At 41.9% G+C, this 12,965-nt stretch overlaps 1 protein-coding gene across 1 annotated transcript; it reads left to right on the forward strand.

Annotated features, from left to right (window-relative positions):
* The first annotated feature begins 246 nt into the window (after positions 1–246).
* On the forward strand, positions 247–7,322 carry LOC113171290 (nucleolar protein 9). Its single transcript, XM_026373575.2, has 12 exons — positions 247–343; positions 1,009–1,281; positions 2,155–2,391; positions 2,520–2,735; positions 3,520–3,627; positions 4,348–4,489; positions 4,586–4,778; positions 4,862–5,002; positions 5,135–5,254; positions 5,432–5,644; positions 6,886–6,991; positions 7,089–7,322. Exons 2-12 carry the CDS (start codon positions 1,041–1,043, stop codon positions 7,241–7,243), a joined length of 1,872 nt encoding a protein of 623 aa, XP_026229360.1. The 5' UTR covers positions 247–343; positions 1,009–1,040; the 3' UTR covers positions 7,244–7,322.
* Positions 7,323–12,965: the final 5,643 nt, after the last annotated feature.

Consider the following 12,965-nt stretch of genomic DNA (forward strand, 5'->3'; position numbering starts at 1 on the left):
TGTTATAGACACACTGCCTGTTCAATGTTTTACGAACTGTAGACTCTTTAACACAGATGTTAGCCTGTTCCAATGATGCCTTCAAATCTTTGGCTGTCACTCCGGGTCGTATTCTTCTTGTGCAGAGCAAACTCAAAATGTTTGCGTGGTTTTTGTGATTCAAAGTAGCTCTAGTCCTAAATTTAACTGGAAAATTAAAAAAATCTCATTGGGTACCGTGCAGTCTACTGTACCGCCCCACATGACGTCATCACAACGCGTCAACAACACACCGCCTCTGATCAACGCATTTCACACGTGAATTTCTCTACATTGCTGTATCGTACTGGCATCTATACATTTTGTGAGTATCAGTTAATAATATCCATTGCTCGTTTATCTGCTCCTAACAGTTTGTTAAAATCTCCACTTGTTTCCATAGATATCGAGCTTATTTGCGTAACTGCTGTTAAGTAGCGAGTTCACAAGGAAGTCTCTCGGACGGATTTTAGCCTGGCTCCTTTTCCAGAATTTGTCATTTTAAGTTATCATCGCTTGTCGGGAACTATAGCGACCTCGTCAACATGACTTGTGGCATTATCTGAAACATTTGAGGCCAGAGAGAAATTCGGCATACGTTTCTGTTACTCAACGATTGTTTATCTCTTGTTTCAATTGAATATCCTCCATAAAACATTAAGCAGAATTGGATGATAGAGCAACTCAGCAACAGCTGTGAGAGAACAGAGAACAGCAACTAAATGTGTTACTCTTATATATGTATATGTATGTATATGTATATTTACTCCTATATAAGCTGATCTATAAGGTTCAAATAATCATCTAAACCCAAACTGAAGACTTAATGTGGGTGTTGTCTTTGTAGTCAGTAAAATCACACTCATAAGTATAAGACACAGACCTACCTGTACTAGTTAATCATTAAATAATTTGGCAAATCAGATGGATGTGTACGTGATCACCAGAACCATATAATAACTTCACATTGTCATCTTTTTCCTAATTTAGACTGAAGATCAAGATCACCACGACCGACCTCTATGTTGGCAAAAAAAGAGGAGAGGATGCCACAGAAAGGGGCAGGAAACAATAAGAGGAGACATCATGAAGATGATGGCGAAGGAAAGGAGAGGAGGAAGAAGAAGAAGAAGGAAGGAGGTGAAGAGGGAGGAAACGATCATGGAGGCGGTGGCAAGAAGCGCCTGGATGCTCTGAGTGTGGGCTACTTCCGCAGAGTTGGGGAGAGGCTTAGTGAAGGCTTCGAAGATAATGAAGAGAGAGGTGAGAATGGTTCTTTTTCTTTTTGAAGATGTGAGCAAGCAGAGGGCTGGGACAGTTGAGATCGTTCAGCAGAAGAATGGATTTTATTACAGTAGTACACCACCTAACGAACAGGTACATTACTTGATCGTAGTTCATGATCATCAGTCATCTTGTTTATTTTTCAAGCATAAATACAGAACATAGAATGCTAAATAAGATGACTTTTTTATTTGTTTATTGTCATTTTTCTGGTAATTTACATCCGAAATGATGACAAAATAATCAATAATAGATATATTGTCAACTATACAGCACTGTACTTGGTATATGTTTACAGAAATATACACATTCCTTTCCTTCAGGTCGGTATTGTTATCAATAAAATGCTGTCATTGCATGAAATGATTTTGTCCTTTCAGTTTTTCCAATAACTGCACTGTGTATCAAGACTCATTTACATTTATTAACAAATAATACAGTAAATCAAACAATATTTAATCATTCATCATCATAGTTGATTTTCTGCTGAATTAATAATGATTTAATTGACTCATCTTTTTACTACTATTTCAAACGATACTCAGGATATTATGTTGCTCAATCCATTGTTTGACCCGATAATCATCAGTCATTAACTTATTGTAAGTTAAAGTTCAACTACAACTGAGGTTTAGGCCCCGTTTACACCTGGTATTAAGTTGCGCCTTGGAAAAAACCAACCACCTCAGCAAATGGTTTGACTATTTGGATTACAGTTTGCGTTGTCTACTTGTGATATGATCACCCAAGACCACCTTAATACAGGCTCTAAGTTATCTTGGTGTTCAGTAATAAACAGGCATCCTTTGCATTTCTCATCTCTATTGACATTTGTTGTGTCTCACTCCGTAGAGATGTTTGTGGTGAATGTCCTCACTGAAGTTAAAGGCAAAGCGGCCCTGGTGGCGATGGACCGGACAGGAAGCATCACCCTGCAACGCCTGCTGCCACTGTCCAGTCCCGAGCAGGTGGGGGAGGTGCTGGCTGAGCTGGGTGGAGAATCGGGGTCAGAGTTAAAGGCGGTCTGTTGCGACCGGTGTGGGGGCCATGTAGTGGAGAGTGCAGTCAGACAGGCGTCCAGGTGGATGGGTAAGATATGAGGTTCCATTTCTAAGTGAGAGTTTTCTTTAAAGTAAAAACTGTAAATAAAATTGGTGAAATTGCACAAAAGCAGTGGCAGCCTTTGTTTTTTATTTTTTGCATTTTTCCACCCTTAGAGTCATCACAGAAGGATCCATCTGCTACCACAGAAGAAGAAGAAGAAGAAGAGGAGAGCTGTGGAGTACTGGAGGCGCAGGTGTTGTCTTTGAGTGAAGTGGTCAGAGAGAACAGTGCAGAGTTCATCAAAGACGTTCACGGCTCACACGTGGTCCGCACACTTTTACATGTGTTGGCTGGCTGCCTTGGACCACCGCGCACTGATTCTCGGCCTGGTACACACACACACACATACGCACACAAACGTAAACAGAACATTGCTTGTGTTTTGTCACTTGTCCCTCCAGTTTTTTTTTCTTCTTTTCTGTACTTCTTCTTTGCCAGATCGTCTTAAACTTAAAAAGACGATGACTCTCAGGCACCCTTTAGAGTCATGTAGAGCATCCTTTTCTTACTCGTAATAAGCAGATCTCTGTTTGAGACAAACATCAGAGATAATGATATCCCTGGAAAGCGGAAGCCGCAACTGTATCTAAAAATATGACTCGGCGATTTGTGATGCAAATTGCAGCAATCAGGCGCTGAGGGTTTTAAAATACCGTAATTGCCTCCATCACTGTGTGTCACTGCTGCAGCTCCAGTTACATACTGTGTTGACAAATGGGTCAATCAGCACGCCAGACTACATTGAATAGCTTCCTTTTATCTGTAGATCATTGATATGCACATGTCCCTTTCACCTCACTCTGTAACTTTGCCTCCCCCCCCCCCCCCTTCAGGGAGCTGTGCCTCACAGCACCTGGCCTAATATATCAAGCTGTTCTTATTGAACGTCTGTGACTCTGCATTGCTAAGTGTCTGACAACACTGGCAGTGGTCGACCTTAACCTGACAGTATGAGAGTTTTTCATGCTAGAAAATCAGTGATTTCACACTTTGGGATTTTCATCTCTGCTTTTGTTTCTCGAGCAAGACAAAAAATACAATACAATACAAAGCTTTTGATTGGTGACTAGATCTCATTATTTATTATCTTTTGATTTTGTTGTTTTTCTCTAGGAGTGAAAGAACGCAACGCTGCTCCTCAGCTCACAGACTTTGAGATTCCCACGTCGTTTTGGTATGAGCTGAAAAGCCTCACAGAGACATTGATGGAAAACGTTAACAGTGAGTCAACTTTCATTTAACCTCAGCACGTGTACCCTCTCCCAGTCGTTGTCTGAACCTATAGCTGATTGTCTTATACCACCTTCATTAAAGAGGGAAAATTTTCTACTTGTATCTATTTATCCGAATGTTGCCCATCTAAATACAGAAAGGTTTTTGATGATTGAAATCATTAGTTGTTATTTGTTAAAACCACTTTTTTAAAGGCAGCGTTTCACATTTTGGCCAGGGTTAGCTGTGCTGCTTAGCTTCTGACAGCTTGGACATTTTTCTTGGAATTAGAAATAAAACACTTCAGCCTGTTAAATGCAAGCGAGGACTCACAAGAGGGTCAAAGGGGAAGTGCTTTTTCGAGTGGAACGCTAAATTGCATTTTGAATTTCAATTAGAAATCCGACCATGCAGAGAAGTAGTTTTTAAAAGAGCTTTGCTCTCTGTGTCGTCCTCAGTCTGTCCTTTTAACAACGCACATATGAACACATGAGCTTTTTAGGATGTGAGGCCTCGCGGACATGCATGTAAAGCAGCTTGACTGGTTAACAAAATGCAGCTTTCACACTTGTTTTGGTCCAATGGAAACATTTACCTACTTAACTTGAATCATAACTGAGGGTCTGTTGCTGTTCTGACTACAATCTAAATCGTGAATGTTCCACGATTTCATGTTTACTTACACTTGACCTACACCTTTTCTCTCTCTTCACATTTCTTTCTTTCCAGTGAGTGTGACAGATGCTGTACCCAGCGCCGTGTTCCAGACCATGTTGACTGTGTGTCACAGGAAACGACCCAAACTTTGCAAACAGCTCATCAAAAGCATCATGGAGTATCTAACAAGCCGCAGTGCTGCTCCGGGAGTTAGGTGAGAGCCGAGTCTTGAATTGAAGGAATAACGTTTTTAGAAGATTGTATTTCTGCCTTATTTAACAGTGAGTGTTGTTTCTGCTTTTCCCTGTAGTCCTCTTCTGGTCTTCCTGAAGGATCAGGCCTCCAGTCACCTTATTGAAACAATCATTCAGCTATCCCACAAGTCCGTCCTGCGTGACCTGTACAACAATCATCTTAAGGGTCAGCTGGTCGACTTAGCCCTCCATCGAGTCGCCAACTTCCCCATACAGAGGCTGACTGCAGCTTCAGCCAAATACAAACTGGTAGGTGGAGGAGATGTCGTTAATGATTTTCAGGTATAACTGAAGATCATGCTTGACTTCCTTTTTCTGTTTCTACTTTAAAGTTCCCGAGGTTGTTCGACGAGCTGGTCCAAGGCGTGGAGGCCATCCTGGCGGCAGGTCACATGGGCGTGATCGTCAGTCTGGCCGAGAGCTGTGCGGAAAGCGAAGAGAAACAGGACGAGTTGATACAGTGCCTCCTGCGTGTAAGTCTCATATCTGTTATTGAGTTGTAAAGGTCCACATCCCTCGTCCTCCTACTTAAACAATATCATTATAAAATTACTCATTGCTTGATTTGTGGATAATGGAAACTCGGCTGATGTGTTCCCTCCCAGGCGTTCCACTGCGCTGAGCCGGGCTCTCGACACGTCAGCTGCCTCCCTCTCTTCATGTCGCTGCTCACCTACGAGGTGTATTACCAGTCTGACGCAGCGGAGGGCAGCACACAGCCAGAGGTAAACAGCTGGGAGAAGTCGCATCATTTGCGGCTTGATTTTAATTATAGTCTTGACATTTCAAACGAATTAGCAGCGCAGCGCTACACCACAAAACCCTCTGAATACCAATGACTCCCACAGATAATAGCTGCAGATGCAGCGAGGTACAACGTGCGATTTGCTCCCCATTTCCAGGTCCCACTGTCCTCCATCTGCTATCACGGCTCCCGGCTGGTCCAGGCGCTGGCCAAGTTCAAGGAGCGTTCTCTGCTCCTCAGCAGCCTGCGCACCCTGAGCCCAGCCGACCTCCTGACACTGGCGACCGACCCCTCCGGCAGCCACGTCCTCCAGGCCCTCATCACCACATCCAGCGACAAGGGCAGGGGCAAGATCCTCAAGAGGCTGGAGGTACGATTGTTTTAGAGGTTGACAGACAGAAAGAGGTTCAGCTGTAGTCAAGAAATTTACACAGAAATATGAAACATACTTGTTTCCTGCTTTTCTTTTTCCATGTGTGACTGTAAACTGATTATTTTTGGGTGAAATCGTCACTTTGGTTTTTGGACCACTTTAGGAACAGTACGATTAATCAGTAAACTTTTTTATGGAGAGACTTTAATATGTTGTAACGATTTGCATTAGTTAAGTTGGATGTGTTGGGTTTTCGATGCAGTTGGCCGGCCGTTCCACTCATCGTATTTCACACTAACTGCCGCCGCTTCTTGTAATCATTCCAAAACACATTTGCCGCCTCCATAAAGAATCCCTCTGCGGAAGGGGCGTAAAATGTAATTTCAGCAAATGGGACAGCTGAATGTCTCACGCATAGGTATCAGAGTTGTGTTGACACTTCCTCACCACTGTCACAGAATTCTGAGCCGCTGCTCCTGCTACTATCTTTCTCTGCCGACAGAGTTGCCCAGCCGGTCAGTTTCTCATATTCTGCGTGGACCTGGTGGGGAGTTATTTGGTCAACTGTTGTTTCCAATTATGAGACAGAATTTTGTCCTTTTGATTTCTTCTGAGTTCGACTTTGAGCAGCATCACTTTATTGATTCTGAGGCTGAGCCCAGGAGCCTTGGGTTACTGCTGCTTTACTTACACTCAAATGAGTTGAATTGATTGAATAGAACAACGTGATACATCACACAACAACTTGAAGCCAGATTCCCAGAAATCCAACAAAAGAAGATACTAATTGATTTTGCCGTTCCTTCCATTACTGCTGTGAACGTTCGGAGCTGGTTCATCAAGATAAACTCACAGTGGCAACAGCAGGATGATGTAATTCAAAGTCAAAACAGAAAACAAGAGGGATGTGGATAATGTGATGAAAATATGTGTGTCATGCGTTAGTTGGTGGAACAGTAGTCACATTCGCCATGTGAGCTGTTATGAATTCGACAATCCTTTTTTCATTACACTTTAAAACACCAACCAAGAGTACAAATTGTTTTGTGAAATGAGAAGCTTGTTTGCCTCGCTGGAGGTACTTGTGATTTTGGTTTAGGATTAAATAATAATTAGTATTGATACAATAGTAGTAATAACAACAAACAAACGTGCAATATGATGAAACAGGAATCAGTTTTTCTTTTCCTGTCTTATGGCATCAAGCTTATTCTGCGTCTCACAATTTGCCCTCCCAGGGTCAGTATGTTCAAATGGCCTGCTCCAGGCTGGGCAGCCGGCTGTTGGAAGCCGTATGGAACAGTGCGTCAATAAGTCAGAGGCAAAGCATCGCACAGGAACTGGGTAATACGAACAACTTTCGCTCTCTTTGCTACAGAATTCCACACACGCCTGCGTTCAAATACCTGACTTCCTTTCCCCGTCTCTCTTTCTCTTCCAGTTCCCTCTGAGGGCCAGCTGAGGTCTGATCAGTTTGCTCGCCACGTCTGGGCCAAATTTGCTCTCTCCCACTTCGTACAGAGAAGAGCCCACTGGCAGGAAATACAGACCGGCGAGTCCAAGAAGCGGAAGATGTTCAGTGATATTCTTGAATGAAAAGTGCATATGTGTAAAAACGTTTCCTGTTATTTGCTATGTAATATGAAAATACAATTAAAATAGAAAATTGTCTTTATTTGTGTGTGTGTGTGTGTGTGTGTTTAGCTTAGAGGGCCAAAGAATGGTGATCTCAGCCTCTTAGTCACTTTTCAAGTCTTTAGGTGCAAGAAACAATATGGCCGCTAGGAGCTGCTAGAGCAGCATTTATTCTGAGTGTTGTTTTCAAGGTCCACGTTGTCAAATGGGCAGCAACACGAGCTCACATATGTGAACACAAAGTCACTTTGAAACTGTCTGAAACTGAACAGCATAGAGCTAATACTCCTACTAATGCTTTGAGTTTTTTACCATAAGCACTACTAAAATAACAGAGCTGATACATTATATATGATTTATATATTTAACATACACATGAGAAACACACCAGCATCTAACAGCATCTGATGAGTGAGTCTTTGTAGCTATAATGGATTAGTCTGCTCCTCTGAACTCTGATGGAAACATTCATTACGGTCGTCGGCATTGGGTTTTTTTTTTTTGTTGTTGTTGCAGGCCTGTTGGAGAAATAGTAGCTTGCTCACAAAGCGGGCCATTGATTAGAAAGTGTTTCAAAGAACGCAGCCTTCATCTTGACAGATGCTTCTCTGTGGAGAAAAAGCACAGGTCCAAGAGGCCTCGCTGCAAGACAGCACTGTCAGTGTGCAAAGAGCACTGTGTATCCACATTTCCGAAAAAGGTTAGGAGTGCAAAAAGTAAATAAAAATACTATGCAGGGTTCTGCAAAACGTTTGTGATTGAAAGTAGATGAGGGCAGCATATGAAATGTTGAATTGGAATGAACCTTGGTTTTGTGCATTAAGACCGGTCTGATAATAGCCTATGCGTTTGGGAAATAAGGAGACCAGCAGGTTACAGTTTGAAGACATTGCTGCTTAAGATTTCAGCTGCTCAGCAGTTATAAGCCTTCGTTACATGCACCTATATGTAAAATGTGCATAATGTGGTTTGGCATTAACTTGTTGAAATAAACAACCTCTTACCTGAAAAAGACGTCATAGGTCTGGCAGCATATGTACAGTATATATCATTAAGATATATACAATAAGTCATTTTCTGATCACAGGACACTTTTCCACTTCACTCCAGAGAGGGCAGCTGAATTTATGGGTCTAGTTTTTAAATGTGTTTTTTCTTTTTTTCTTTTTTTTTCTGTTGCATCACAGAGTTTGAACTTGCAGCGACAAACCGTTTGCACTGATAATGGCTTTCAGAGATGAGGCCCAAATCGAGGCCCCACGGACTGATTTCCATCCAATCATGTCCGTTTTTACGGCCGTGGCCGTTTTTCACGGCCATTCAGTGCTGGATTTTGGTTTTGCCTCTTGTGTGCAGAGGTTTCTCTGGAATCTTATAATGATATTATGAACTGCAGATGATGGAATCCTTTTTTTAAATTACTTAACTTTTACAACAAATTTTACTGTCCTTACTTCTAAAAGACTGTAATATTGACTGCACTGAATTCATTTTAAAGTTTTCTTTGAACTCTACATTGACTGAACTAACAGCTTCCTTATATATACCAAGTGGAGACCGCCAATTCTAGTGGCTCTTTACATAATTGTAACTCAGCATACAACCAATGACATTTTGTAGATCTTACAGCAAAATCAGTCAGGGTTGAACAGGTAGAAAAATGTAATTCAATCTCAAACAGTAATCCCGTAATAAATACTACTGTACCTTTGTGAATTCATTTCCACTGTGTCAGGGGCTGTCTGGAGGTGTGGATTCAATATAGATGTGTCGACTCAACTGTATGGTAATTCTGAAGCTGTAGGTTGTGTTGGATTGATTGGAATTGGGAGTTTTAAACTGAGAACATCAATATATAAATGTCACAAAACAGAATTACATCAACACAGTTAAAGTGATGTATTTTGTATTGCATGGCTAGACCTAGAACAATTTAAAGCTATTTCATATTTAAAGGATCAATTTATCCAGCCCAGCAAAGTCTGCCAGCATCCAACTATACAGATGATTCGGGGGTTTTATGGGGGGAGGAATGGATACGTTGAAGAGGCTGAGGTGTATTTCATTTCATCTTTGCTGCTCAAAGCAGCAATCTCAACATTAAAGAGCTCGAATATCCAGACACATCCAGATACAGCAGGTTTGTGATCATTTTCTGTCTAATTTCTTTCATTGTGTGTTTCTTTTTAGTCTTTTTCCAGCCTTTGTGATCCCTTTGCGTTCATATATTTCTCGTTTTGTTCATTTTTTGAATGATCTTGATCATCGTTTGTCTGTTTTACATATTTATCCATTTCATACACATGTCATGATCCAGTTTCTTGGGGCCCTAGCCTTGTGCCCATTAGGCCCCTTCATTAATCATCCATGGTGGTAAGCAAGAACATTAACAATATAAAGTCAGGCCCAACTTAGCATATAGATGTTTAATCCATTCAAAAAGCATAAGAAGCATGTTGTGGTTTCTGTGTTGGACTAAATCTTGGCCTGGTACAATGTCACAGTCATCAAGATAGTTGCCAGTGATTGTTGCCTGGCAACCTCACTAATACCCGAAATCACTCCTTTGTTTACCAATCCACTACTTCCTAGTTTATCATAAAGCGAGCAGTTAATTGAGATTTCAGGGTCATTTTATGTTGTGTAATTCTGTTTCTATAAAACGTTACACACTGAATGCCATGGGCACAGTTTTTTGATCCACTGTGAGAATATTTGAGCGCACAAATCCGTGCACAGATGTCATTCAAACAAAAGGGCAGAATGTGATGCATAAATGGAAATAAGTGAAATAGAGTTTTGGCACAGAATAAACCAACAATATAAAATATGTTTATTAGTGAGTTTAATGGGTGCTGGTAGGTGATTTAATCAACATCGTACTTTATCAGACAGAGGAAATCGATCTTCTTGTCTAATGTTAGTGAGCGTTAGCTGAATTCCAGTCACGTTACTGTTACCGTCCAGCTTTAAAGGCATTAATTTTATTAAACATGCTGGATGTTATCCAACACATTCCCAACTACAAAGATGTAATGTGGGAATGTGTTGGATAATGGAGATCAATAGTAATCTTATGAAGACATCTAATTATAGTCTTGCCATAAGTTGCAGAACAAATGGCTTTGCTGTCACCTTTGGACCTGCTATTAATAGACATTACTGGAAATCCAGCCCATGTGGATGCTGATTTGTGCCTGCTTCTTCAACCTGCTATTACAGTCACTTGGCCTGATGGTTCGCTGTGGCTTTCTTTGCTTTGACCAAACCAGTTTTAATTACACGTGCTCCACTCTGAACGTGATCTTCAAGCGAGACCAGTCTGGTTCATTCTCACTCCCTTTTGTTGTTTGGTTATTATAGCTCTGTGGCTGTATCATTGCCTCCGTGCACTCGGGAGACAAAGCAGGGGAACAATGACCTTTGCGGTACAATAAGACGCTGCTTCTTGAAAACAAATCACATGGATTCCCCTGGGATTCGGCGACTCTTCCTTCATGCCACTAAGTGTCTGGTCACACCGGTGAGTGGCCGTCACCACTGCCTCCACATGCCCTGATGTATCCCCAGTTGCACCGCGTAGTCCAATTCCAATTTTACCTCCTGGCTAACATGCCTACACCCACACCTCAGGAAAATATGCATCTCATTAGTTATGCACAGCGCTCACTGAAAATAGTCTTTCTTTAGTGTGAAGTGAGGAGTAAGTTCGACAGGCTTTCACTGACACACAGTAGGTGGTTTTTCGTCTTTTCATCTCCCGTCTGTCTTCGCTGCTCTCGAGAAGTATTATGTTGCCCGAAAAATCACAGTAAATGCCCACAGAATGAGTCAGCCACAGAGAGAGAGACACAGAGACGGAGGATTTGTGTCACGATTTGAGCGACTGATAGGGAGTCACAAAAAGAAATTGTATCACATTGTCCTTGTTTCCCTTTCTGTTTCCCGCAGGCTTCTGTGTAGCTGTCAAACGTGTGCCATTATCTGACAGTTATCTGACCTGTTTAAGCGGGAGAAAAACCTTTTCCTGTCAGTCTCACGCGTGCATTCAGACGTATTATATCAAATCCTGCCTGTTTGGATTTGAAGAGTTCACCTTATCTCGGTACGTGCTCCTAAGCCTGTCTTTAATTTTCCTAATGGGGGGGAAAAAAGTAAAAACAAACAACAACAACAAAAAAAAACCCTCCTCCTGAAAATCAACGTAAATATAGGACATTTGAGATGCCAAAGGACTCTAGGACTCATCGTCTCCTTGACAACAGTCTCCAAGCAACCATTACTCCTCAAAGCATTTCTCCAACCCCATCTCTCTCTCTCTCTCACTCTCTCTCCTCAACCCCTCTGTCTCTTTGCCAGTTTGCCTTCCTCTCAAGAGTCCTCCTATGTAGCCACTCCAGATAGTTACTGTACCAGCATCAGAGCCTGAAAGCCACAGCTATCTGATGTGATCTCCTGTGATTGACTGTAGGGAACAACGCTCTTGCTTTTTAGCCTGAGGCACTTCACGATACCTGCTAAAACTAGGGTGGAGCATAAAAAGAGGGGAGGCTGACAGTTTCCATAGTTATTCGTGCTGTTATGTTTCGAAGACTCCGGCTTCTGTATGGGACTAAAAAGCTCCTATTGTCCATTCTGTGAGAGGAGTCAGATTTCAGATGGATGCACCCCTTATGTGATGCAGAATCAAACCCCTTTTCCCAGGACAGCCTACTTAGCAGTGCTACATGATAAATGATACAGCATGTTGAGCAAAAGTGGGAAACTGCACCTTTTAGTATTTTTGAAACTAGGTTAGCTATTCCACAAGTGTTTTGTGGGTAATTATCCGTACAGCTGATGGAGCAAAGTTTACGTTTTGAATCATATCAGGCTACTAGAAAATGTGTAGTTATTTTTTCTAGTGCAGGGAGAATTGCATTTGTCGGTTGAACACATTTAAAACACTTCAAGGGCAACATCGCTTTTGTGACGTCCCTGTTATTGATGTTCCACAGAGCACACTGTGAGCGAGTTTCACTGGAACTACTTCGAACTACTATACCGAGGACGTGCTGAAGTCTCTCTAAAACAGCTCACAGCGTGCTCACTGGATCGTCTAGAGCAGTGGCTTCTACACTCTTTGTCGTATTTCCCTTTAGAATACTCCCGATTCATGGTCCCTGGTGCGTAAATGAATAGCTTTGTGAAATCACAACAATTGTTGGATTTCAGTTAGTTTGTCACAAACTAAAAACTTCTGATAAAGCACAAAAAGAACGAAAGCATTCACAGCCAAACCAAAGAACACTGATTTCAAGCCAATACTCCAGGGACACCTTTACACTTAGAGTCAGCAGGTACTGTATGTGGACAGACCTTGTTGTCAAAAAGTCCAAAGAACTCTCTGTTGACCTCAACAACAACATTTGGTGATGAGATCAGGACAAAACGCTGAGTGTTTCCAGGAGCGCAGTGGCCAAATAACTATGAAATAGAGACAGTTGATCAGCACTCTTAGGGTTGGCAGCACTGCAGGTATGGGAGAACCACGCAGAAGGACAAACAACAAGGACAAATACTGTGTCGTCTGATGACCAAAAATTAAACTCTCTGGGCAGCACCAGGCTCTGCTCATCATCTGTGAAGTTCTTCAACAAAATCTGCTCTGACTAAGGGAAACAGTTTAACTTTCACTATGGCA

Source organism: Anabas testudineus, chromosome 17 (assembly GCF_900324465.2).
Source record: "Anabas testudineus chromosome 17, fAnaTes1.2, whole genome shotgun sequence".
NCBI lineage: Eukaryota > Metazoa > Chordata > Actinopteri > Anabantiformes > Anabantidae > Anabas > Anabas testudineus.

What these genes read in the sequence shown, in the direction of transcription:
- LOC113171290 (XM_026373575.2), top strand. Translation starts at nt 1,041, where the DNA reads ATGTTGGCAAAAAAAGAGGAGAGGATGCCACAGAAAGGGGCAGGAAAC. An exon ending in ACAGGCGTCCAGGTGGATGG is followed by an intron (nt 2,392 to 2,519) that starts GTAAGATATGAG and finishes TTCCACCCTTAG; the next exon opens with AGTCATCACAGAAGGATCCA. An exon ending in CTTCAGCCAAATACAAACTG is followed by an intron (nt 4,779 to 4,861) that starts GTAGGTGGAGGA and finishes TCTACTTTAAAG; the next exon opens with TTCCCGAGGTTGTTCGACGA.